General features: G+C 34.7%; 1 protein-coding gene across 2 annotated transcripts in view; it reads left to right on the forward strand.

The window, feature by feature from the left end:
• The window catches only part of TBCK (TBC1 domain containing kinase), a 235,859-nt gene that overhangs the window by 194,819 nt on the left and 14,719 nt on the right, over window positions 1–26,321 (forward strand). For both annotated transcript variants that reach the window (XM_028121310.2, XM_028121311.1), the window contains exons 24-25: window positions 1,940–2,115; window positions 19,546–19,705. In XM_028121310.2, coding sequence (XP_027977111.1) covers window positions 1,940–2,115; window positions 19,546–19,705 — 336 coding nt within the window. The remainder of the gene's footprint in view (window positions 1–1,939; window positions 2,116–19,545; window positions 19,706–26,321) is intronic.

The following is a 26,321-nucleotide window of genomic DNA, read 5'->3' on the forward strand; positions in this document are numbered from 1 at the left end:
AGGAATTTGCATGTATCATGTTCTTCATTTATATACACTCACAAAAGTTCAGAAAGTTATGAATTTGTCAGTGATTCCTCTCTTCTTCTGCTCTTACCATTTCATGTAATAATTGCTCTTTCCTTTGAGAAACTCTTTATATATGTTACATTTGATTGGAACCAATGCCAAGGTCAGATCTTTCTTAAATCAATTCTTCATAGAGAATACTCTGGTCAAATAATTCTCTTCTTCATCAGACAGGGCACGTCTTTCATTCAGACGAAACCTCTGTTTGAAATGCCTCATTCATCACTAAATGACTAAAAGCAGAACTAGGATAATCAAAAGTTCTTTATTTTATCTTCATAAATGTACAATTTTGTGTGAAGCCTGGGAAAAATATTTATTGAGATTGCAATCTAACAAAAAAGGAGATGGAAGCATTGATTGTATGGCCAGCTGATTTTAAAGTTCTTTTATCTTTCTGAAACATTTTTAATTTCAGAATATTTAAGTAGATTTAATTCTTTACATTAAAAAATTAAAATTTCTAATGTCTGTCTTTTATTAAGAGCCATAAACCCACAAAGCTTAGCAATTTCCATTTCTATTTAAAAGTTAATGAAGTGGGAGAAAATGTACTTCACCGCTAAAGAATTTACGGCATAGTCAGGGAAACCCAAGGGATGAGAGCTGACATTGAAACTACAACCGAAAACAAATTTTTTTCAAAATAAGTCTGTCTGAATTGATGGTTACAGTGCAGGGTTTTGGGGGGGGAGCACAGGATGGGTTAAATAGGTGATGGGGATTAAGGAGTGCACTTGTAGTGATGAGCACTGGGTGTTGTATAGAAGTGTTGAAGCACTATATTCTACACCTGAAACTAATACTACACTGTATGTTAATTAACTGGAATTTAAATAAAAGCTTTTTTAAAAAGTCTGATAAATGATCCATGTGCTTTATTCTCTCTCCTGCCTAGAAATTCTAAATTGGAAATTCTAAATGTGGTATCCCACAACAGAATTGTGAAAACAGAGAAAACAAGTAAATGAGATAATAGACTCAGTTTTGAAAACTTAAGCATATAAATACATTTTTTCTTTTGAATCCCTATGTTCTCAATCAAGTGAATTTTGAAAGTTCTTAAATTCTCAAGTTATGTTAAATTAGTTTTCAGGAGTGACTACTAGTGCTCCATAAATTTAGGTCGAATTGAGTTGAGTTGTATTGCATTGCCTTTTATGGGGGGAGGAAATTCCCTCTCCCTACTAAATAACGTGGAGAACAGTTGTAAATAGCCCTTAATCTGAATCAATCTTACACCATATAATAGTCACATAGACCAAAGTACTGGTTTGATTGTCTGGAGTCTGATTTTACCTCCTTCACAATTAAGATACATTGTCATTTTTGTTTACTATCTAAGAAAGTGTTATGTTGCTCTGCATTCATCTCTGAAAATCTAATTTCTGCTCAACTATCCATATGTGACATAAATTATGTTATAAAAGTCTAATATGTATATTAGAACCAGGTTCTTTAATTGGTATGTATACTGAGTTACAATGCAATTTCTTATATTACCAGAGTTTTAATTAATGTGATTCACAACAATAGTAATTATACTTGAAGGAAAGTGAAAGGTACTTAAAGGAGCTGTCTTTAAAGATACACAGTGCTCTCATAAGGAAAAATCTGCCTCATCTCCTTCTATAAAATTTGAGCCAGGAGCTTGTAGTGAACCAAAAGAAGAATGCTTTCCTCTGTGAGTAAGTAAACCTCAATAGTAAAGAATACAGTTAAACAGTAGACCACTAAAGTGAGATTCAGTTTCCTGTTCTCCTATATGCTATAATGATTGATATTAAGAGCCTACAGATATTCTATATTGGCTATAGTTTTTCTCTCTGTATTATTCTCATTATTTGTATTGTTTGTATATTTTTTTCAGTCAAGAGAATCTATCCCATTAAATGACCTAAAGTCAGAAGTATCACCCCGGATTTCAGCAGAGGACCTGATCGACTTGTGTGAACTCACAGTGACAGGCCATTTCAAAACACCCACCAAGAAGACAAAGTCCAGTAAACCAAAGCTCCTGGTAGTTGACATCCGGAATAGTGAAGAGTATCCTTTACATATGTGGTTTTAAAGGATGGTAGTGCCTTACTCATACTGTTTCCTTTCCATTTTAAGGGTGTGTGGCAAAAACAATGAACATATCTGGGATTCCTCTGAATTCAAATAGCTAAATAACTCTCAAACTAAATGCCAGAATAGACTTGCATGATATAACATTGCATGACCTTAAAATGGTTTCCAGATAACACGAGAATATTGGGACATTTTCTTGTTTTTTGTGTTTCTCTAGTGTATATTGCTATTCTTGAGGGTATTCGAATCCTTCTTGCTATAGATAAAATTTTGGCAAAGATGAAGACTATTTAACTGGTCTATTTTGTAGCCTAGAAAGAGAGAGTGACAGATCTCAACTTTGAACTTATATTTTTTACAATTTTCAAAATATTGTCTTCAGAGAATATATTAAAGTATTTTTTACTGAAATTTTACTATTAAATATACCATAACTTCTTGGGATTTTGCTTGGCATTGAAGTATGAACAGTTACAAAATAGTAGCAGTTTAATCTTTCTACTTATATCTTCATCTGTCAGATTCTCATGAAGCATGCCTCGATTCTCTGTACTCTAGAATATAGGTAAATGATTTTCAAAATTTTTTTAACAGGGTAACTCCCTTTACAGTAAATTCTTTCTTAGAAATTCGTTTAATAAAATATAAATGAAGAAATTTTAAGCGATTTTCTTCGTAAGTTAATATTTATATCATTTACTAACTATAAATGAGAGTTCTATGAAAATGAGGGTTAATAGATTAGTGGTTTCTTATATGCTAATATTGGCATATGAGTTTTCATGTGCATATTTACAATCACAATTTTTGAAATGAAATCTTAAAATGAAATTTAAGCTGTACATTTACTGAACTCCTGAAGCAATCCATAGAATCTTAGATTATTAAGAATACAATTTGGGAGCCTACTATTTCAAATAATACATCCCTACTTTTTTGTGAAAACTTACTACTTTTTATTTTCCCTCACTTGTGAAAGACTACTGAGTTTGGAGAGAGCCTAAATGTTTATGTCCCTCGTTGTTAGGTCTTTAGGGATACTGGAAGTTCCTTAGCAGAGTAGATGAGTGGATTCCCAAAAGCAGCATTAAATTCCAGTTGACAGATCCAGGAACTCCTGCTGTAAAAGTTCTTATATGTTATTTCAAGGGTTTAAAATACATTTAATTTTTTAACCTTATAACTTGTTTCTTTTGGTTGAACCTTTAGTCATAGGCTTTCATAAAACCATCAAGAAGTGTAGCATTATAGTGCCCTTTTAATTTTTTTTAAAGATTTATTTATTTATTTGAGAGAGAGGAGGGAGGGGCAGAGGGAAAGAGTCTCCAAGCAGACTCCCTACTGAGCGTGGAGCCTGAGGCAGGGCTCCATCCCAGGATCCATGGGATCACAACCTGAGCCAAAACCAAGAGTCAGATGCTCAACCAACTGAGCCACCTAGACTCCCCACCCTATTTTAATTTTAAAGACTACTTCTAAAATAATTAAAATAGCTTATATGCACACCACTCACTTCCTTTCGAATAATTTAAATATCTATTTAAAATTGTAAAGTACACACAATATGAGAGTGACATTCAGTCCGAAGTTTTTCAGACCTCATAGTCTGATTTTTAAATTACTACTCTCCTTTGTTTTCTTCAGGATAAATATAACTAGGACAGCAGAAAGCAGAGCAGCTAGCCTGATCATTGTTCTCTGATGAGTACGGATGAGTTGCCTAACATAGGAATGCCTTTGTGTCATCTGACAATACGTGGCTCATAGTTGCAACTAGGCAGAGAACTGGGTTGGTTGTTTTCGTCTTTACAATCACAGGCTGAACGAAAAGAATCAGTAGTGCTTTGTGCCATTCTGGGGGGCGTGGTCCCAAGGGAATGAAGAAAGAAAAATAAAGTCACCCACCTTTTATAACCCTCCCAAAGGACCCAACTTGTGAAATTTTCTAAATCCCCTTTTGAAAGCCTATTTTAAAACCAAAGTGTTCTTAAGTTGTGTTATTTATCCTCACAACATTCCTAAGTTTTGTTGTTGTTGTTTTTTTCAGTATCCTCTTATTTTATCACATAACCTGCTTTGTCTCACCTCTAAATACCAAACGTTGGCATTTGTGTCTCAATCACACTGCTTTGAGAAGAACCACAAGCTAAACTGTCCAAGAGTGATTGGGTGTCATTAGGTCTCTTTTAGTATCAAGAACACAGTGAAGAATGAAGAGCTGTGGGTTATAAGAATCCTTTTCAGTGAGGTATCTAAACTACCTACCTATGGCCTTCCAAGGCTGAAAAACCATTTATAATCTCTAATGATGCATACCATTTGATTACACTATGAGGAAATAAGTAATATTTTTTTCTGTTAATCTTAAATTCTATTCTCAAAGAATTAAAGGCAAGGGAAAAGTGTATTTCATGGTAATGAAGAGATTCATAAATTTAATGCTTCAAATTAATATATTAGAATGTGGTGTTTGATTTTCTTAGATGCCATCATTAATAGCAACCAAAAAATATTACTGGCTTTAGTGCTGTGGATAATTTTTCGAAGAAAAAGGTATAAAATATAGTTCTTATTCACTAGGTTGCTTTTAGTATAAAGAATATAAAACATGAAAATATTTTGTGTGGGAAATAAATAAAGAGTAAAGACAATGATGTATTAAGTGCCAAATGAGTGGTACAAAGAATGTATCAGCAAAGAAGTAATCTCTGGATAACAGAAGGAGGTAGGTATAGGGCTTATATCCTTCTAATCTTTATAACGCCAGCACCAGTTTTGGCTCCTAGAAAGTACCCAGAAAATATTTATATAAGGAAAACAGCAGGGTGGAGGACACAGTGACCCAGTCTCCTACCATTACCTTTCAAAGTTATAAAGAGTTGGCAATATATAAGTCCTTTTACATTCTATATATGTCCAGTGACTTCTGAGACCTTTTTTCCTTTAAACCCAGAAGCAAGAACAAGTCAGTAGAATCAGAATTTAGAGCTAGAAGCATTCATCAAACCTAACATTCATTCATTCAATAAATATTTACTGGCTGTCTTGATATATTCTAGTCAATAGTGTACCAGAGGTTGAGGATTTGTTGGTGAACAAAATGACAAATTTCCTGCACTCATGAAAACTGCATTTTAATTGGAGAGATAGATAAATACATCTATTGTAAGATCTTAAACAGCAATAAATGCTATATATATAAAAATAAAGCAGGGAAAAAGAGAATTATAAAGTTCTATAAAGTATTCAAGGAAAACCTCTCAAAAAAGATACTTCAGCAGAGCTAAATGATGTAAAGAGGCAGGCTACAAATGATATGAGGAAGAACATTCTAGGCAGAAGAAAGAACAAGGGCAGTGACCCTGGTGTATGAACATGCTTGGCTATTTTGGACCAGTAAAGACACCAGAAGTGTAAGAGATTAAGTCAAAGGAGATAAAATCACTGAAGCCAAGAGAAAGTATAGGATGGTCAGAAGTCTCTGCAGTATGGTTTTAGAGTTAGTAACATGCCCTCAATTCCTTGGATACCTATAATCACTAATTCCTAAAAATCTATAATCCTCAATAATCTACAGCTATGATTAAGTTCCTCCAGTGTACCAAGCATGATGCTAGTTGTATGATGTAGATTCTGCTAATATCTCTATTTTACTGATAAAGAAACTGAGGCTTAAAAAGGCTAAGCAACTTGCCCAAGGCCATACAACTGGCAACTGGTAGAGGCAAACTCATGTTCCTGAGTTTCATGCACCTAGATTTTATGCAAGTGACTATTTGTTCCCTGCATAGGGTTGTTAAGCATAAACAACACAGAGACAAATGAGTGAATATAAATTAATGACTGAATGAGACATGTATTGATTCTAAACTATGTGTTCAAATACTACACACATTCCTTCAAATCTTACACACAAACTGAGCTATTACTTTCAGTGCCTTATATGGGGGGACCTAATCCCTAATAAACAAATCTGCCAATATTTGTCTTTATATAGACGCAGCCACATATTCAAGGAAAACAACTTTTTTTTTTTTTGCCAGTTGAACCCTTTTTTTAATGAATCAGTCAACTATTCAATAATTTATCAAGCATCATATGACAGTTAATTTTATGTGCCAACTTGGCTATGATGTATTCATTCCATAATTGGAAGCCTGTATTTCTCTTGTATATTCTTGCCTCCTTGTCATAGATAAACTGACCATATAAGTGGGGGTTTATTTCTGGGCTCTCCGTTTTGCTCCATTGATCTATGTGTCTATTTATGTGCCAATGCCACACTGTTTTGATTACTACAACTTCGTGGTATATCTTAAAATCTGAGATTGTGATACCTCCAGCTTTGTTCTTCTTTCTCAGGATTGCTTTGGCTATTCAGGTTCTTTTGTGGTCCCATACAAATTTTAGTATTATTTGTTCTAGTTTTGTGAAATAATGCTATTGGTATTTTGATAGGGATTACATTGAATCTTTAAATTGTGTTGGGTAGTATGGACGTTTTAACAATATTAATCCTTCCAATCCATGAGCATGGAATGTCTTTCCATTTGTTTGCATCATCTTCAGTTTCTTTCATCAATGTTTTATAGTCTTCAAAAAAGTACAGTACAGGTCCTTCACCTCTTTAAGTTTATTCCTAGGGTTTTTGTGGGGGGGGTTGGTGCAATTATAAATGAGGTTGTTTTCTTAATTTCTCTTTCTCCTATTTTGTTAATTGTGTATAGAAATGCTACTTATTTCTCAGTATTAATTTTATGTCCTACAACTTTACTGAATTCATTTATTATTTCTAGTAAGTGTTTGGTGGAGTCTTTAGGATTTTCTATGTATGGTATTACATCATCCACAAATAGTTACCGTTTAACTTCTTTACCAATATGGATGCCTCTTATTTATTTTTCTTATCTAATTGCTGTGGCTAAGACTTCCAATACTGTGTTTAATAAAAGTGGTGAGAGTGGACATCCTTGTCTTGTTCCTGATCTTAGAGGAAAAGCTCTTAGTTTTTCAACATTGAGTATGATGTTAGCTGTGGGTTTTTCATAAATGGCCTTTGTTATATTGAGGTATGTTCCCTCCAAACCCACTTTGTTGAGAGTTTTTAATCATGAATGGGTGTTGAATTTTGTCAAATTCTTTTTCTACGTCTGCTGAGATGATCATATGATTTTTATCCTTTGTTTTATTGATGTAGTGTATCATGTTGATTGATTTGCGAGTATTGAATGACACTTGCATTCCCTGAATAAATCCCATTTGACAAAACTGAACTATTTTAAATATTGGAAAGCGAAGTTAGAACACTTTGAGGGAAGCATTTTAGAAAGGCTTTTTTCTACTAAATGACTAATTTAATCTCTTAAAAATATTCTTCTGTTGGGGTGCCTAGGTGGCTCAATAGTTCAAGCATCTGACTCTTGATTTTGGCTCAGGTCATGATCTCACGGGTTGTGAGATCAAGCCCCCCAGAGGGCTCCATGCTCATCAGGAAGTCTGCTTGAGGGTCTCTCCCTCTGCCCTAACCCCCACTCATGTGTGCTTGCTCTCTTGCTCTCTCCCCCTCCCTCTCTTGCTCTCTAAAATAATAGTCTTCTATTAATTTTTCCAAAAAATTATCACTAGATTCTGGTGTTTTAAAACTTAACAAATGAAAGCCTATTAAATTCCTTATAATATTTTTTTAAGGGAATTATTTTTGTAGAGTAGTTTTTAATTCTGACTAAGGTAAATCTTTGCAATTAAACTCAGATTTATGTGACTTTATCTCTGTTTAATAAATTAATAAATATTTAATACTAGTATACTTTTAAAATAACTTTCTCTTGCCAACAAAATGTAGTCCTATACAGTAGAGAGAAAAACAAAAAAAATCAAAAAAACTCTAACACCTTTTCCTTCTCCCAAGAAAAGTAAGTTATTTTTGAAGGTCATTTATAATATTTTTCAAATTATTTATAGTCTCTTATATAGCTTTTATCCTCTATTTTGCTTTTATAATAAGATCATTTAGATAGGAAAATTTGGCTAACACAATTCTTATATCTTCATATAGGTGAAATTTTTTTCGTAATTTGTTCTTTCAGGAGATTAAGAATCTAACATTAAGTTTTATCTCATTTTGTTTACCTATGTAAAATAATTGAAATGATTGTTTATGAAAGGGAGGGGGCAGTTATCCTTCAGCAAATTAAGTTACTGTCTACCAATGAATTTAAGAGTTAGCCTTATCACCCCCTAGAACCCTCCTATGTGTGTAAGGGAGGAAAAGTTTCTTTTTCCTCTACCCTTCTAAGTTCTTGGCTGGGCTTCTGTAAGAGAAGACAAATTAACAAGAGAGAAGCATACAAATTTATTTAATGTAAGTTTTACATGATATGGGAGCCTTCATAAGAAAATGAAGATCTGAAGAAGTGGTTAAACCTGAGAGTTTTTATTCTAGGCTTGACGAAGAGTAGACAGTGACAAGAACATATGATAGGAAAAAGTGGGTATGAGTTAAATTTAGTTAAGCTAAAGGAAACTTAGCAAGGCCTGTTTGTTCAGATTCCTTTTAGTGTCCCTCTGCCTCAGAGATAAGGATATCCCCATCCTCTGAGTATAGGGAAGGCATCCCTCAGTTGAGAGTTTTATGTCTTGATTCAGGGAAAGGTCAGAAAGTCTCTTCTGCTCATGCCATTTCTCAAATTCCTTCAGCTTAAACTATTCAGTATACCAAGATGCCATATTTTGGGATACTGTACCCTGAAGCCCATTACCTGAAATTCTGCTAAAACTTTAGTCATTTAGCTTATAAGTATTCCCTGTTAAAATATAAATACCCTGCAAGAGATACTATTTTAATCTATTATCAATTTTTGTGATAGTAGGTAAGGAAAAGCATATCAACAGTCTGAGGGAACTAACTCTAACTTCAATGGGGCCCAGTAGTACAAGTAAGGAATACAGAAAAGGAAAGCTGGAGAACATGAAGACAGACTTTACCCACTTGACAATTAAGACATAATCCCAACTTTCAAATAAGGAGGAAACCTAGAGATAATCTAATCTAAATTCTTAATATTAGAGCTGAACAGCTTATGTCAGAGAAGCTAAACAGCTAAGTTTCTGTTGAAATCATATTTTATTTTTATAAGAAAGAAACATGAAATGTTAATCTAGGCAAAGGTTCAGGTCAGTTACTTTGTTCTAATACATAACAGGGATTTCAGAGCAAACAGTAACTGCATATTTTTTTGACAAAAGAGATTTTAATGAAATTAGCATTTATAGAGATAAAGGTTACTCACAATACTTAAAAGTTAATTCACCAAAAAACTACAGCAATTCCAAAATGGTATGCAGCTAATATAACACAGTTTTCAAAAATAGAAAACAAAAATGAACCAAAAAAAAAAAAAAGTGAATTCTAAAAGCTACCATTAGAGTGGAACATTTTTTATACACTACTCTCTAACAGACTAGAGGAACATTCAATAACCACAAAGTCTTGAGCAAAACAGTTGATGAGCTGGACCCAGTGACACAGAGCACTGCTGGCTGCAAACATTCTTTTCAGGCTTGCATAAAACACTTCTAAAAATTGACCATATACAGGGCTAAAAAGCATATCCAAACATTTCAAAAAATTAATACAATTCTATAAAGACAATGAAGCTTGGTTACAATCAATAACAAAAGCATTAAAAATACAACATATGGTAGAAATATATAAACACATTTGAAACAATCGATGTCAAACTACACACTGCAGTGTAAATTAAATATTTATTATTGAAAATTAACAAAATTACTAATTATCCAAACTTTGTTAGAGATTCAGCTCTAGCAGTACAGAGATAGCCAAAGCTTCAAATGCTTACATAATAGAAGAAAGTCTGAAAAATGGGTTATGCATTTTTAAAAAGATTTATTTATGCATTTCAGAGAGCATGAGCAAGAGGGGCAGAGAGAGAGAGAGAGAGAGAATCTCAAGCTGACTCCACACTAACCGCAGAGCCTGATGCAGGGTTCAATCTCACCACCCTGAGATCACAACCTGAGCAGAAACCAAGAATCCCAAGCTGAACCAACCGTGCCACCCAGGCGCCCCTGGGCTATGCATTTGATTTGAGGTAGGAAAAGAATAATAAACACAGGGGCACCTGGGTGGCTCAGTAGGTCAAGCCTCTGACTCTTGATCTCAGCCTAGGTATTGATCTCAGGATAGAATTCAAGCCCCGCCTTGGGTTCCATGTGGGTGTGGAGCCTTGAAGACTACCTCTCTCTACTGTCCTCACTCTTTTTGTTCCAACCATGAGATCAGACTGGGTGTAGAGAGTGAATAACCCATTGTGCTCAGGTTCTTATAGTTCCCCAGTACTGCATCTTTATATAAGTTTCTCTAAGAGGAGTCCAGAAGGTCCACTCTTCCAAGGTGAAGTCCACAGCCACAACACCAAAAGTCACAATCCAAATAATCCAAATAATCACACATGTGCTGGCTTGAATCAAGGAACATCATCAATGTTCACAGAACAGCCAGGGGCACCAGGGTCTTGAGAACCGCAGGGCTCGGGGCTCGGCAACCTGCCTTGCTCGGCGGAAATTCGCTTCCTCTAGTCCTTTAATGCCCTCCTTGCGTCCGGGCCTTCCTTGCACGCGGCCTCACCGGACTCAGGTTCAGCCGCATGACGACCATCACGAGTTGCCCTGTGAGGCGCTGAGCAACCCCAATAATTGCATATTTTAAAGAGGCAATAGAAAGTGTTTCTCATATAGTGGCATAAATTTTATAAGTAATGTTAATAACTTCAAAGATAATACACAAGCCGAACTGTTGTTTTCTTTAATACTTCTAAATAGAGTTTCATATTTCTAGAGTTCATATTAAGAGGTCTTAGTCATGTAAATGTGGGACCAACTGATATTATCTGTAAACAGAAATACTTTGAAGGAATATTATTCTCATATCCTTGTTTTTTCAGCTTTATTTGTAAAGCACTTACTTTTTTTTAGTATCAGAAGCTATAGGAAAGACCTCAGGCCTAATTTTTTTAATTTGAAAAACACATAAACTCAGTTGTTTTTATTATTATACCACATTATTCATCCTTAGTCAATGCTAGTATTGCTCTTGTCTCTGTGTCCTGAAGAATTAGTTTCTAAAAATTTCTTCAGAATAATTTAGAGATACTTGTGTTCGGAGCAGAATAGATATTAAGGAGGTTTAGTAAGATTTTTTTCATTCCATTTGGGTCTAGGTTCAAGCTACCTGAATTAAAATTTCTAGCTAGTTGTATTCCCCTATCTGAATAGACCTTGCATAATATGGGACAAAATGGTAGCCACTGCTGGAATGTCTACACTGTCTGGATCAATAGTGAGTTGTGTAAGGTACATTACCTGTTGAAGAGCTCCCATTTGTTCTGAGACCCATCCATAGCCCCAGTTCCTGAGTGCCATGTAGTCTCATTCAATCAGCCAGTCAATCCTGATTGATGACCTATTTTGCCAGGCAATGGGGAAATAGAGTTAAGTCAGAATGCTTGCTGACCAGGAGTTCACAGTCTTATGGCTAAGAGAGACACATTAAATAGATAATTACAATACAGTATGAAATGGTCTATGTTTGAGGCACACCCAGGAGACCAAGGGAATATAAGGATGGTCACCCAAACCAGGTGATACCGGAGATGGGTCTTGAAAGAGAAATAGAAGTTACCCCAGGAATGAAGAGGAAAAGGACATTTTAGACTGAAAAAAAAAAAAAAAAAAACCCAAACATACTGTATGAGTGCACAGAGAGGATGAGAAGGACACATTCAGGAAATTACAGGTACTCTGGATATGCGTGGCTAGAATGCATGAGGGTAGAAAATGACACTACAGTAGGCAAAGGCAGCTTCATGGAGAATGTAACATGCTAAGAAATTTGGGTTTTATTCCAAAGACTATGAGAAAGTATTAAAGAATTTTAATCAGATAAGTAGCATGCTTGCATTTGTATTTTGTAGGGATTTATGCAGTGTGGAAGAAGATAAGAGCAGAGGTAATGGTGCAGGCAAGGCCAGAAGGATGGGATCACCCAGATATTTGATGTGCATAAATATTTCTCCATATTTGCAATCACAAAGGGTGGGATCTTTAACTTTGTCCTAAAATAAATCATTTTTAGTGAACCCTTTGGGTCAATACCCATGCTGGAGAAAATCCAGAGAAATGTGTTTTGTTGCTGTTCTTTTCCCTTTTCTCTTAACTATGTATTAAAAAAGATAATTCTGTATCATGGCAACTGCAAGTATTAATAGATGGTGGTGCCACTAGCTAGGAAGGCCAGGAGATTTGATGCTGACACAAGTTATTCTAGGTTTGACACAGTTCTGAAATTCATTTACTCAGTAAATATATAACATGTATTCTAAGCACTGTATTAAAGCATTATAAGAGTTCCATAGATGAGATAAATACAGATCCTATAAATTGTTTAAAGTCTTAATGGAAGTCAAGTACGTTAGCATTAGTATGTTTTATACAAGATCAAACTGCTGTCATGAGAGATGTACAGATACTGTGGGAAGGAAAATTTTCATGGAGGAAACACCTGAAGGATGGATAAGGTTTGAACCCTCAAAAAAATGGAGAAAAGGCTTTTAGGTAGAGAAAGCTGCAGAAGCTAGACAGGACATATACTGGAAACAGTATGTGATTTGGTTTGGTTGGAAGTGAAGTAGTTAGTTCTTATTCATGAGGGCTCAACTGAGAAATTTGGGCTTTGTCCTATGTCCTGTGAAAGTTTTCTCAACAAGGTTGTGATAATCAGAACTTTGTTTTTAAAATTTTAATCTAACAATATTGTGAATATAATGGATTTCCAAGAGAAAAGATAAGAATTGAAGAAAACAAAAAGCTACGACAATAGTCTGCACTCAAGGGAATAAGTGTCTGAAATAGGCAAATGGTTATGGGAATCTAATAGATAGGAGGATGGGATTTATTAGAGCTCTAGAATGTTGGATGTTGCCACTGATGAGATTTAAACTGATTTGGTGGATGGTGATGCCATTCATAGAAAGCAGCAACAGATTTAGCAAGGAGAAATGGTGATCTCTAAAGATATAATTTTATATTGATCAATGCTATTTAGTTACACTATATATGAGGAAACTATGGGCTTAATTCTATATTCACTTTTGGCTATTGATATACTAAAGGTATAGCCTTTACTTTGGACTCTATAACACTAATTATAATTAGTTAACATGGCAACCAAACAAGCCAACAGAGTGGTTTGATGAAATCCTGGTGTGCTTTGTATATAGAGGTATGAAGTCATTAAGTGTGGTACCCAGCAAAAATGCTGTGCTCTTTTAGGGTTTAGAAAAATATGAGATTGTTTCTGTGTTAAATTTTGAGCTGTTAGATATTTTAAAGCAATTATTAAATCCTTTTATGAAGTAAACAATCTTTCTAGACTATGAACCTATTTAATATACCATATTATTTTTAGAAGGATATTCTTCTATCTGCTTGATTGATGTATGGTGCATCTACTTGCAATATTTGTGATATAGACTGACTTATAAATATAGGAAGGTGTTCATATCTTAGAAACCTAGAAGATGATGCATGTCATCTTTATCTGTTAATACTGTTCTAACAATCCAACTCTTTTGTCACAGACATTTTAAAGTATTTGTTCTGACCTATTTGTACATTGGATTACCACATTTTGTTTAATGTGAAAATTTATTTTTGTTATAAGCACACATTTGAATGCTTTTTGGTAATGCCTACCAAATGGAATGTTGAGCTGAATGCTGTTTTTGGGGAAAGGAACAGCATACTGCAAGATAGGGTAAGGTCACCAGTTGCCAATGAAAAATCATGTTTACTAGAATATATCACAGAATGCAATCAGTGTAGTAAACCACTTGATTCAAATACCTGACTAGGTGACTACTATAATAACTGTTTTTATAGCTACTGTTGTTCCATAGTAGAGGTTTCATTGTAATTACTGATGATTTCTTTAATCATGTCCTTTATCTTTTAAATCTTTCAAGTATGTCGTCAAAAATCATAATAGTAAAAATGTTTTATGAACACTGAAAGGTTAAAAAGTTACTGTTTATGAGTGCCATTGCCACTTTTGCCAAAACCGATCTGAAAATTGTGATGGACATTGTTATGCTATAAAGATGTATATATGATTGGAGCTAATTACCACATAAATACTTTGGCTTCTATTGCCTAACTAGATTCTGAACTAATTACTATGAAGCTGAAACCTTTTAAGGTCTTAGTTTCTAGAATAGCAGAGTGTCTGGCTGTTGGGTAGTGTACTCACTACAGAACCTCTTTAGATGTGGGTATTGTTTACCCCATATCTATGTTCATGCTGACAAACAGTGGCTTTTTTAAATACAAAAGGCAAATGCAAAGGATCCAGATTTTTTTCTAGAATATGAGGGAAGCCGTGAAGTGACACTCACAATCCTAAAATATGTCTTGTTGCATGCTCATCTCTAATACTGCCTTATATTAAGAACCTATACATACTTGTCATCCACTGCAGTACAATGAAATAAAACTCTAGTTCTTGGAGCATGGAGAAAGTGCTTATCTCAGACGTGTATTCTCTATCATTTTGCTCTCCTTGCCATATTTTGCCCATGACTAATCAGAGTCAACTTTGAGAGTTAGAGTCACTATATGTCAGAAACTGCCTTCTATCTCACTTTTATTCTGTCCAATTAACACAAAATATACAGAAATCTGTTCTTCACTCCATTTTCAGATACCTAATATTTTATTATGATTATGGAGGACTCAGAAAGTAAAAACAGTATTCTACTATCTACCTTTACAATATAATATGGTAGTTCTCACATGTTTAAGAAATTGTATAAGGGAGTTCTGCTTCATCATATGATGTCTGTTTCACATGAGAATTTCTAATGTAGATAGAGGAACTTAATTACCAAGGAAGCGAGATCCTTAAATCGAAATTGTCTTCATTGTTCAACCATGTTCATGGTAAATGTATTAATATATAACTAGGCCAATCTCATTCTCTGCTATTTGCCAGTAATGTAATTAAGGATAGATATTTAGAGGTTTGACCACCCTACAAGCATTCATGCTTACCTAATCTTACTTGCACTAGAAGTTTTATGACAAGCAAGTTCTTGGATGAGTGCTTTTAAATGTTTTCCAGGACTTTTTGATTGAACAAAACTAAGAATAGGGGAAGTGTGGTTTAAAGTTTTACTTCTGTTGTGCCTTATCTTTCAAAATGTTAAGATAGCCTAAAAAGGGTTTGGAATAGTTTTTGTATTTTGTATTATAATTTTCTTCTTCCAAAAAAGTCTCTGCTGCCATCATATTTTGTCAAGCATTTGAACATTTAATATAGATTTTTTTAAATCAAACTATAAAGCACAACCAACAGAAAATTCTAGGATAGTAACAAGTTTATGACTTACATCTGTGACTAAAAAGCAATTTGGACTGAAATCTTTAAAAGCACATAAGAAATTGGTGATACTGAGTTCACAAAATCATCTAGATGCTCCTCTATAATTTAGATACAGATTTTAGATATTGGGTATTTGGGTACAAATGAGTACTTTTTAAAGCCAAATATTTATAGACTTTATCTTGTAAAATAAAGATTATTTTTAGAGTCACCAATTTTCTAATATGTAACAACAAATTTTGTATAACAGACACTCAAATGTAACTTACATTATAAAGCTTAACACAGTCTAAGCATTGTCTTTTATCTTTTATTTCTGATTTTCAAGGAAGAGAATCTGATTGGCTCAGCCTGCATCAGATATCCACTTTCACCCTTCCCTTCCCTACTATCCTGTCAGGCATGATTGTGGAAGGATCATCTGATACAAACATGACAATCTAGGCTCACCCTTTCTTGGGAACAGTAGTTGAGACTCTCTAAAACAAGAAAGTGGGAGGTGGGCAAACAACCTAAATATTTCTAGGATAGATTTGTATTGTTTTTGCTACTGTAAAAGCACTGGAAAGAAAATATGTTCACAGTTGATAAGGGCTGTTTGATAAACACCGGAACTCTGGCAACTGATTCAGCCTGGCAGATGTAGAATCATTTGCTGAGAATATTTGAGTTGTTAGGTTCTTAGTTTGTGGTATCCAAATTTTTCATTTTAAGGTATGTCCTAACTGAAGATAAAAGTACTATCAGAATATTTGAGTTGTTAGATTCTTTAGTTTGTGGTATCCAAATTTTTCATTTTAAGGTATGTCCTAACTGAAGATAAAAGTACTATCAGAGTAATTATATGCTGAGAACAAAGCCCTGACTGTTCATGAAAACTGCAGTTGAGAATAATGAATAATTTTAAATGTTTGAGAAACTAGTGCTGATGAAATCCAGGGGTGATCTGCCCATGATCATAAATTCTTTGTCCATTCTAGAAGACTCTAACTAAACAATGTACACTGGGACGCTAATGTTTACTTTACCTCTCTTTTTATTTTTCAAAACTTGTAGTTCTTTCCTGCATTATTAATGCCAAATGCTTTTCTTTGAAGAAAAAATGATGAAGCAGCAACTGACTAGAAAATTTCAAATGTAAGATATGTGGTCAATCTTCACCATCATTCTTGAGAGTAGGAGCCTCAATTTCTCCTCTCACCATTAATGAGAGAGAAAGAGACAGGCAGAGAAACAGAAAAAGAGAAGTAAAATTCTAAAGACGAAACTACAAACTGGGGTAATTGAGAAACTGTCATGTCAATAAATAATTATAATTTTTCCCGTTCTATAGTGATGACTAATGAGTTTTGGGAGGAGGGAATATTAGTTGCTTGTGGCATAACTGTTTAAAACTATGACTCTTCCATTTTTTAAAAGACGTCTAGGGGAAATGCCTCTATTGGACACATAAATATCCCTTCCATGGTCATCAAGCAGTGATTGTTAAGGGAGGGAAGACAGATTGCCTGGACTTCTTATAAACTAGTCTTCACATTCACTCTCCTTCTAGCCTTTCTTTACATTGTTGCCAAAGTACAAATGTGATTTGTTACTTCTCTGCTTAAAATACTTTCTGATTTTTATTGTTCTAGGATAAAGACTAATACTATCAACATGACCTACAAGGCCTTGCTTTGTCTGGCCTCTGTATTCATTTCCAAGCTCATCTTATCTCATGCTATACTTTGCTCTCTAAATTCTGCTGACACTGGCCTTCCTTTATTTCTCCTTGTGAGCCATGTGCCTCCCCTCTATAAGCCTAACATTCTGCCTGAAATGTTTATCCAACCCACCTCCATTCCATCCCTTTGCCTAATTAAGTTTTATTAATTCTTCCAATTTTAACTCAGCTATCACTTGCTTTCTCAGTGAAAACCTTCCCTGTCCTCCCCAAGTTGATATATCCTATCAGAGTATCCTATCCATCTCTTTCAGAACAGTTTTCACAGTTGTTTTATGTTTATTTGAAGAGTTATTTGATTAATAGCAACATTTAAGAATATCTTCCTCAGATACGTGGGTGGCTCAGTTGGTTAAGTGCCTTCGGTTCAGGTCATGATCTCAGGGTCCTGGGAAAGAGCCCCACATCGGGCTCCCTGCTCAGCGGGGAGCCTACTTCTCCCTCTGCCTCTGCCTCTCCCCCCTACTTGTGTGCATGCTCTCTCTCTCTCTCTCTCAATCTCTCTAAAATAAATAAAAATCTTAAAAAAAAGAACATCTTCCTCTATAGACTCTATATGAAGAATTATCTTTTTAATTGTACTTTTAAATTATTTGGGGGGGTGTATATTTTTTTTTAAGATATATGGGCCTTTATTTTTAAAATTTCTGTGGCAAATTTGGAGAGTACAGGAAGCACAATGTGTTAAACATCATAACATTTATTGACAGGAACAGATATTACTGACAGATAATAAATAATAACATTAAATGGGATCTCACATTTCAAACAAATTTAAATACCTTGAGAATAGTTAGAAGACTAAGTTCATAATAATTATTTAATCTACCTCTCTGGTTTTATCATCTACCACTTCTTGAAATATACTATGCCTTAGTTGGGGGCATATATATATTTTTTTTTTTACTTTAAGATCATATGATATTACTAAATATTTTAAATTAATATATGCTTTTAATTCCAAAATTAAAATACTCAAACCATATGAACTCTTCTAAAGTGCATATATAATAACACATTACCCCCTTAGAGAACATGAAATTGGAAAGAATGGAAATGTCAACTAAGTTCACTTGAGAAATAGCCAAGAACAAAAGGGTTTCCAATCAATGCTAATGACCTAACAACTCTAAAGAGAGTCCTGCTTAGCAGTCACTTGCCCAAAGTAGATAGGTTTTGCAGTATCAAGTTAGATCTGAGAACTTCTGATTGACTATATTACTTTCAGAGCTGTAAAATAATCATGGTTATAATAATGAACTGAAAGCAATGAATATTGTGCAACCCATGGGATTGCCATTGATTTGCTGCATCCTGATCACTTTTGCAATACTTCATTTAATCAGGAAAATCTTTTAAAAAAAAAAAAAGATTTATTTATTTGACAGAGAGAGAGAGCACAAGCAGGGGGAGGGAGAGGGAGAAGCAGGGTTTCCCCTTGAGTGGGGAGCCCAATGCGGGGCTCAATCCCAGGACCCAGAGATCATGACCTGAGCCGAAGTCAGATGCTTGACCAACTGAGCCACCCAGGCGCCCCTCAGGAAAGTCTTCTCTAAATTTTCCACTCATCTTCCTTTCTTTTTTCCATTCCATTTTCATATTTAACTTTTTTTTTCCTTAGCGGTACCTTACTTCATTTAGATAAAATACTCACGTGAGCATTCAAGATGTTAAGAACCGTCAGGGGAAGAAAAAAAAAAAAAACCAGAAGTAAAACTAATGAATCACTGAAATAGTAATTAGTAAAAGCTTATTGTGCACATACCAAAAAAGAGTCTACAAATCAGGAGCACTCAAACAAAAATATGGAGTGAGGCTCAAGGGTATATTGTTATAAAGCAGCTTATACAATGTGGAGGCAGTGACTTTATTTTTCAGTTTATTTATATTTTTTATTTTCTGAAAATTTTAGAATTTTCTTAAAGGGAATTGGTTAGGGATTACCTCATATCAATTTGGGGCAACAATTTAAGTTTTGTTTATGATTTTCAGAGGCATAAGAAGTGACCAAGGTTAAGTTAGCTTCACTTGTCTTGCAAAATAAGCCAAACTAAACTTTGCTTGTATGACTAAACTAGTTTTCCCTGCTCAGGGAATTTTTAAATCTGGTTTCTGTTTGTATTTGATTTTAATGTACTATCTTCTGTGAATCGATTCCCTCTGTGAGTTTCCCTCACACACTCAAGTCTACACACAAATAATTTTTCCTTAATCTTCTCAGTTTTATTCGGGGTCATATTTCAGGAAGCATCAACATTCCATTTAGTGCTGCCTTCACTACCGAAGGAGAGCTTACCCAGGGCCCTTTCACTGCTGTGCTCCAGAGCTTCAAAGGGAAGGTCATTGTCATCGTGGGGCATGTGGCAAAGCACACAGCAGAGGTAAGTGTACTTAGAAACATCATATGCACATAATGATGTGTTATCTACCTGTCTATCATAATGGTTTGTCTAAGAGTATATTTCTTCAGGAGTTGGTCACAAATCAAATGAGCTTTGAAGTTCTGACTATATTCTTACACTGAAGAGTTTGTTCACCTTTTCCCAGTAAAAGAATTAACGCTTTTTCCTCGGTGTGCAACATGAAGATCAGCAGTAAACTTAGAAAGATCCAAATGATAACCTAAGATGTTTTCTTGTTTTTGTTTTTGTTTTTGAACTTCTTTCTGAAATTGCACAAAAGTAGCTTCAATACCTTCCATGGGAGAAGCACACCGGGGCTTGATTGGGGGCTCTGAAAGCTGATCATGATAGAATTTATTGGATCTGGGGATTTTGTTTACTATAGGCTCAAAGCTTTTTGATGATAGAGAATTCAGGAAAGGATACCAACTTTCAGATACAAGGAGTATATGAAAAAGTAAAATGTCTTCCCTCTTCCCTGACCATGTTCTTAGCAAACTGAAAATAAAACAAAGAGTAGCTTATAGAGATCAAAAATATCACTTATTTTTTATAAAAGACAAGTTGGAGAATATAGTTTAAGATGAGAGCCAAATGGGGCTTGCTCACAAATCCCCCAGGATTGGTGAACATATCCAGATGTAGGCAACATTGAACCAGGACAGTCCCTTTTTCTAAAGGGAAGGAAGAATCTGCTCCTGGAAAAGTACCAGAGGTAGTTTGCTCCATGCAGGTAGCTTATTCCCAAAAGGAAGAAGGGCAAGGCAGAGCCTTCCCAAATTTACCAATCAAATGAATCAGTCCTCCACTACTCTGGGCAGAGTGAATAGAGGGACAAAAAGAAAGTTAGGAATATACTTAGAAAAATTATTTCTCAAAGAAATCAGCAGTGGAGATAAAGTATTCCCCCTCTAATATGTATATTCTTTAATGTCTATATATACTGAATAATCTAGAAATCTAGTCAGATGAGAACTTTAAAACTTTTGGTCATAGACCATTTTAAGCATTCAGTAATCCTTGTCTCAGAAGTACAGGGCTAATGGTAACAATGGTTTTTGACACTAAATGAAGGTCAGCCTTGATGAGGAAGCTTAACTGAACATACTAAAGAAGTATCTGAGTGGATATTAGTTATGTCATATCTCACTCACCCCCTCTTTTATATAATTATATCTGGCATCTAACAGGGAACAATTTAAATACACCTATTTCAGAGAAAGTCAGTATACAAAATGACAAACGTGCAATTTTAAGTAAAAGAGGACATTTTAGAACTAAAGTCATGGTGTCTAAATTGTTTTTATGTACGCTGTTAGACAATAATTACTATTCTTATTTTACTACTACCATTATGCTGCTGCTACATTAAACTATATTGCCATAGGATTCCAATGAAAAATATCGATTTTCAATTATAATGCATATCAGTACATTCCAGCCACAGAAATACTTTTGAAAAGCACATATTTCTGGGTTCCAAGTAATAGACAGCCTTAGGAAGAAATCCTTACAATGATAATAATCCCAGTTATTGACTGGTCTTTGTAAGTAGCAAGTACTTTTCATATGTTATTTCATTCTTCTCAACATTCTTCTATGAGGGAGGCATTATTCTATGCATTTTACATATGAGAAAAACTTAGACTCAAACTTTAATTTGCCTGTCTGAGAGCCAGAATTGAAACATGAGTCCATATGAACTCTACAGGCCGTCCCCTTAACTCAGTAAATTCTTAAGGCTTTTGAGTCTGAATGCTGCCATTGGTCCTGTTTTTTGTATGTTTGTTTTTTCAGTAGGCTTATTCTGACTTTTTACTGATCCCAGTAGTTCTTCCCAGTGTATGAAACCAAGACCTGAAATAAACTTTTATGCTGTTCAGGCTAACAAGCTTAAGCCTCTATTTTTATAAAGCATTCACCATTTGGAAGATGGTTATCTAATAATAGACCCTGTGTGATTTAATCTTCTTAAATATGCCAAATGTTTTCAAGCATGCTACTCAATGTACTAATCTCTAGAATTGTGTTCTAATTTTACCATAAAGGTTAAAACAGATATATAAATAAATAGATAACTAATTTATTTCATTAAATAATCAATTATAAAGCATTTGTCATTTGTTATATGCAAAACACTATGAAATTCTATAGTCTGTCATAGTGCAAATAAATTTAAAAGTTCAAAATACGAAGGAAATCTGGAAGCATGAATATTCAGATGAAATAACAATATATGATAATAAAAGTAATAAATGAAGAGCCATCACATTATGAATAAATTAGCCAATGTCTTCCTTATCAGAAACCAGATACTATTTCATGAAAAATTCCTTCTTCAAACTGCATGGTCATTAGTGCCTGTAGACAACAATGACTGAACATATTGTATGTTCAGCTATTCATGCTTCAATCCAACATCAGGAAATTATTTTTGAGAAACAAATGAAGTATTTGTATAGGAATGTATCTTAATAATTTTTCTCACCATGGGACTTAAAAGAACTTCAGATATTTATTTGCTTATGCTGTTCCATCATCTTTTTATCTGCTGTACATATCTGTATGACTTTACTAATGCTTCTCCACCACCACCCATGTAAGTTGGAAGCATCTCAATTTAAAATCTGTTTACTGGAATTCTATGTATCTATGGTTGTGGATAGCTTCCATTTGCTCCGCCTTTCATTCTAGATCCATTCTCCACGCTTCTTCACTCTGCTGTCTGCCTTAGGAGGCTGGCTTCCATGTTCTCTGGCTTCTAGTTGTTGAGCTAATGGGGAATTCTGACAAGTTATGGGAGGGAAAGAGTCAAGGATATTTATCCCCATGTATTCTTTCCTCAAAAATTATCTCAGGTTTGCTGTATTCCTCTACTGAAGGTTAACACTTATCTCCAGAAAACATTCTCTAACTGCTCTTTTTCCAGCCCCTAATCCGTTTGGCTCTAGGGGTGAAATGCAAATGACCAATAAGCCCAAGAAAAGATAGTTGACATCATTAGTCTTTAGTGAAATTCAAATCAAAACCACAATGAGATACCACTTCACACCCAGCTGTTGGCAAGGATATGGAGAAATTAAAAAGAAATTCTGGCTCAAGGCTGGTAGGAACATAAAATGATGCAACTTCTATAGAAATCAGTTTAACAGTTTGGCAGTTCCTTCAAAACATAAATGTAGTATTACATTACGACCAGCAAATCCATTGTTATGTAGATACCCAAAAGAACAGAAATAGAATAGAATAGAATACAAGAGCTCAGATACATAACTTGTATGCCAGTGTTTATAGCACCATTATAGCCAAAAGGTGAAAACAACCCAAGTATCTATCAACAGATGAATGAATAAACAGAATGTGGTATATACATATAGTATAATATTATTCAGCCTTAAAAAGGAATGAAGTTCTGATACATGCTACAACATGGATGAACTGTAAAAACATCATATTAAGCTGGAATAAGCCAAACACAAAAGGACAAATATTCTTTGATTCCACTTAAATGAACCATCTAGAATAGGCAAATTCATGGAGACAGAAAGTAAATTAGTGTTCTTAAGGGCTGAGAGAGGAGAGAAGGGGAGTTTTTCTTAATGGGTACAGAGTTCTATTTGAGATGATAAGAAATTTTGGAAATAACTAGTGGTGACAGTGAATGTACCTAATGCCACTGAATTGTACACTTAAAAATGGTTAAAATAGCAATTTTTAGAAAGTTCTAGGGTTTGATATGTTCAGACTATCCTGTCCACAGTTCACCTGAGCCCTACAGTTTCTGGTCAAACAGTAGTGGAGATTCTTTCATAAGAGCTCTTCTGATCAGGGCTCATCTTTTTCCCTTGTAAGTATTAACATACACACACACAAACACAGTAATTTCCAAGCAAGTAACAGATTTTCTTCTAAGTTGAAATCAGTGCCCTGCAGCTGGCAGAGTCCTATTTTGAAAAGATTAAGAGAGCCCGAGTTGAATGCTGTGAAAAGGAAGCAGAGGTGCCAATTCTAGTTATAGAAGTTACAAATTATCTTTGCAAAAGTTTATGGTTTTTATGTCAAACCCATATTTGGACTAGGGGATTTTTTACTTACAAAACAGTAGATGCTGATTGTAATTTTTCCAGTTTTACATCTCCTGTTAAGATCTAGTACAAGAGCTAGACTGAAAATCCAACAAATAAAAATAGTAAGTAAAATAGACTATAGCTTAATAAAAAGGCTCTCATATTTCATTTAACAAGTAGCAAAATATCACTGAGCAACTACAAGAAAGAAAAAAAATGAGCCACTTATCTAGTGTGTGACAGTATCAAAATCACCCATTTGACATACAAATGAGGACCAGAGTGTCTCTTGTAATACAAATATGACGGATTTACTCTATAATGGCCAAGTGTATTGAATATATTATCTAAAATTACATAGGAGAAGGCAAAACAGATCTGAGAATTACAGCTTATTTGTGTACCTGACTAACTATAATTGGAAGATATATGATCCCATTTTACTTATGTATTCATTAACTATTTCCTGTAATTACAATTGATTAGCAATTTATTGGTTTCTTTGTAATTACCACTTCATAAGGCTCTTGTATTTGGCCTAGCTACCACCTTAAATACACCAGGAAGGCTTTAGGATCTGCCGTTTCTTAGCTAGCTAAAATACTGCTTTTCCCCTGAACAGGGCAAAAAAGGAGGACTACAAATATCTTAGTTTAATTAGGATACCACATAGGGCTTCTCTGTATTAAGTACTACTGAATCTCACTTGTCAGGTAATCTTTAATTCACCTTATAGTACAGGTTAAATAAAGCAGTGAGCTATTATATAATCAAGCACATCCAGATATTCTGAGAACAATGTCATGTCAGCATCAAGGAATGCCAGGTAGTCTCAAGTGAGTGGAGTCCTGAGTCTCGGAACTGTGTACTGCTGCTCCAAGGGTGGGTCAGATTTTGTGCTGATGCTTGCTGCTGTGTGACTAAGTTTAATTTGACAAGCCAAACAAATACAGACTGTATATGTTGGTAGGGTTAATGGGAGTAGGAAGTCCTCTCTATCAAAACAAGGGTAAAGCAACTCAGGCTTCGTGTGACATTTGAAATGAAAAAGATGGCAAGGTCTCATTTTTGTCTCACTGCAGAGATAATCATCTTTTTAAAACTCACATGAGAAACTGCATCTTTGATTGCTAAACCGGAATTAGATTTCTTGGGCATTGAAGGAAAACATGCCAGCATGATCTGTACAGAAAGTACCATAAAAGATACCTCTTACAAAACTGGAATGTGCTGAATTAATCTCAGAGAGCTCGTGTATAAATCTGTATATATTCAGATCAATAGGGGAAGGCAGAGATAACTCCACCATTCAAATTACAGATTAAATGAACCCAAAGAGGGAGCATTGTTATATCCTTGAGCAGATTACTCAGATTAAAGAAAATTTTGATTTTTAACATTAATCGAATACTACCTAAGGAGAAATGTATGGGTTGTTTTGATACAGCAACCTTTGTACTACCCCACTCCCAACCTAAGGTCAAACTCTCAGGTATCTCTGCTGAACAAAATACCATCATGCATACATCTCTTTCCCAGAGGTAAATTATAATGTTTAAGGAGAATATTAATAGCACTGTGGCATGTTTTAATGTGTTACTGTTTATGTGTTACTGTTTATTTTTTTTCTCCCCTGTGGGGAAAGAAGGTAGTGAGACCCAACTCTAGAGCTAGTAATGGCTGTCGGACTAGAAAATGGCCAACAACATGGACCAGAACAAAATGAAAGTTGGTGTTTCTCTACCTTTAATAAGTCCTTAAGAAAAACTGTAAATATCATATTACTGTGTTAGTCACTGAAATGCATAAGACTTTATAAATAATCACCCCATCCGGATTATATTTTGTGGTTATAAAACCACTAAAATTTCATCCCTGCCAGTGTACCACATTCAAAAGGTTATCTAAGAGAGAAATCAAAGGAATCTTTGCATTTCACTTTGTCTTGTCAACCCTTTGGAAAATATTAGGAACATCTTGTGTTTCCCTTAAAATGGTATACTCTTGGCATAAAATCAGTGCTTTCCCTTTGTTATCAAAAGAAATATTCATCTGAGAATATAAGAGCCAGTGGCAATAATAAGCCATGTGTGCTATTATTGCTATTATTTTCTCCTTTAAAACAAAACAAAACAAAATAGAAAAGAGCCAAACATATATTTCTGAATAACAGCTGATTCCGAAACTTAGACAAGAGATGATTTTTGTGGAGGTTCTATGACTGAACAGTGTGAGTGCCTGATACTTTCTACACACAGCATGTAGGAATTAAATTTACAATATGGCATCTGTTATCAACTGCAGATAATCAGATTCCTAATAGAAAAGCATGCCATTAGTTATTTTTTTAAATAAGATAGTAGTCCAATTGTGTTTATTCACCCTCCCCTGCAGGCCAGTGCTATTTGGTTTGGGGATGTTAGGTTGGAAATCAGTCTGTACTGCAGTGATGGGAGGCTTCCACACTCTCAGCCCATGGCAAGAGTGCTCAGAGGGGACCAGGTAACTCTGAAAACACTTTGAGCCAA

This window comes from Eumetopias jubatus, unplaced genomic scaffold (assembly GCF_037043125.1).
Source record: "Eumetopias jubatus isolate StellerSeaLion01/CBP00866 unplaced genomic scaffold, mEumJub1_p1.0 scaffold_2, whole genome shotgun sequence".
Taxonomy (NCBI): domain Eukaryota; kingdom Metazoa; phylum Chordata; class Mammalia; order Carnivora; family Otariidae; genus Eumetopias; species Eumetopias jubatus.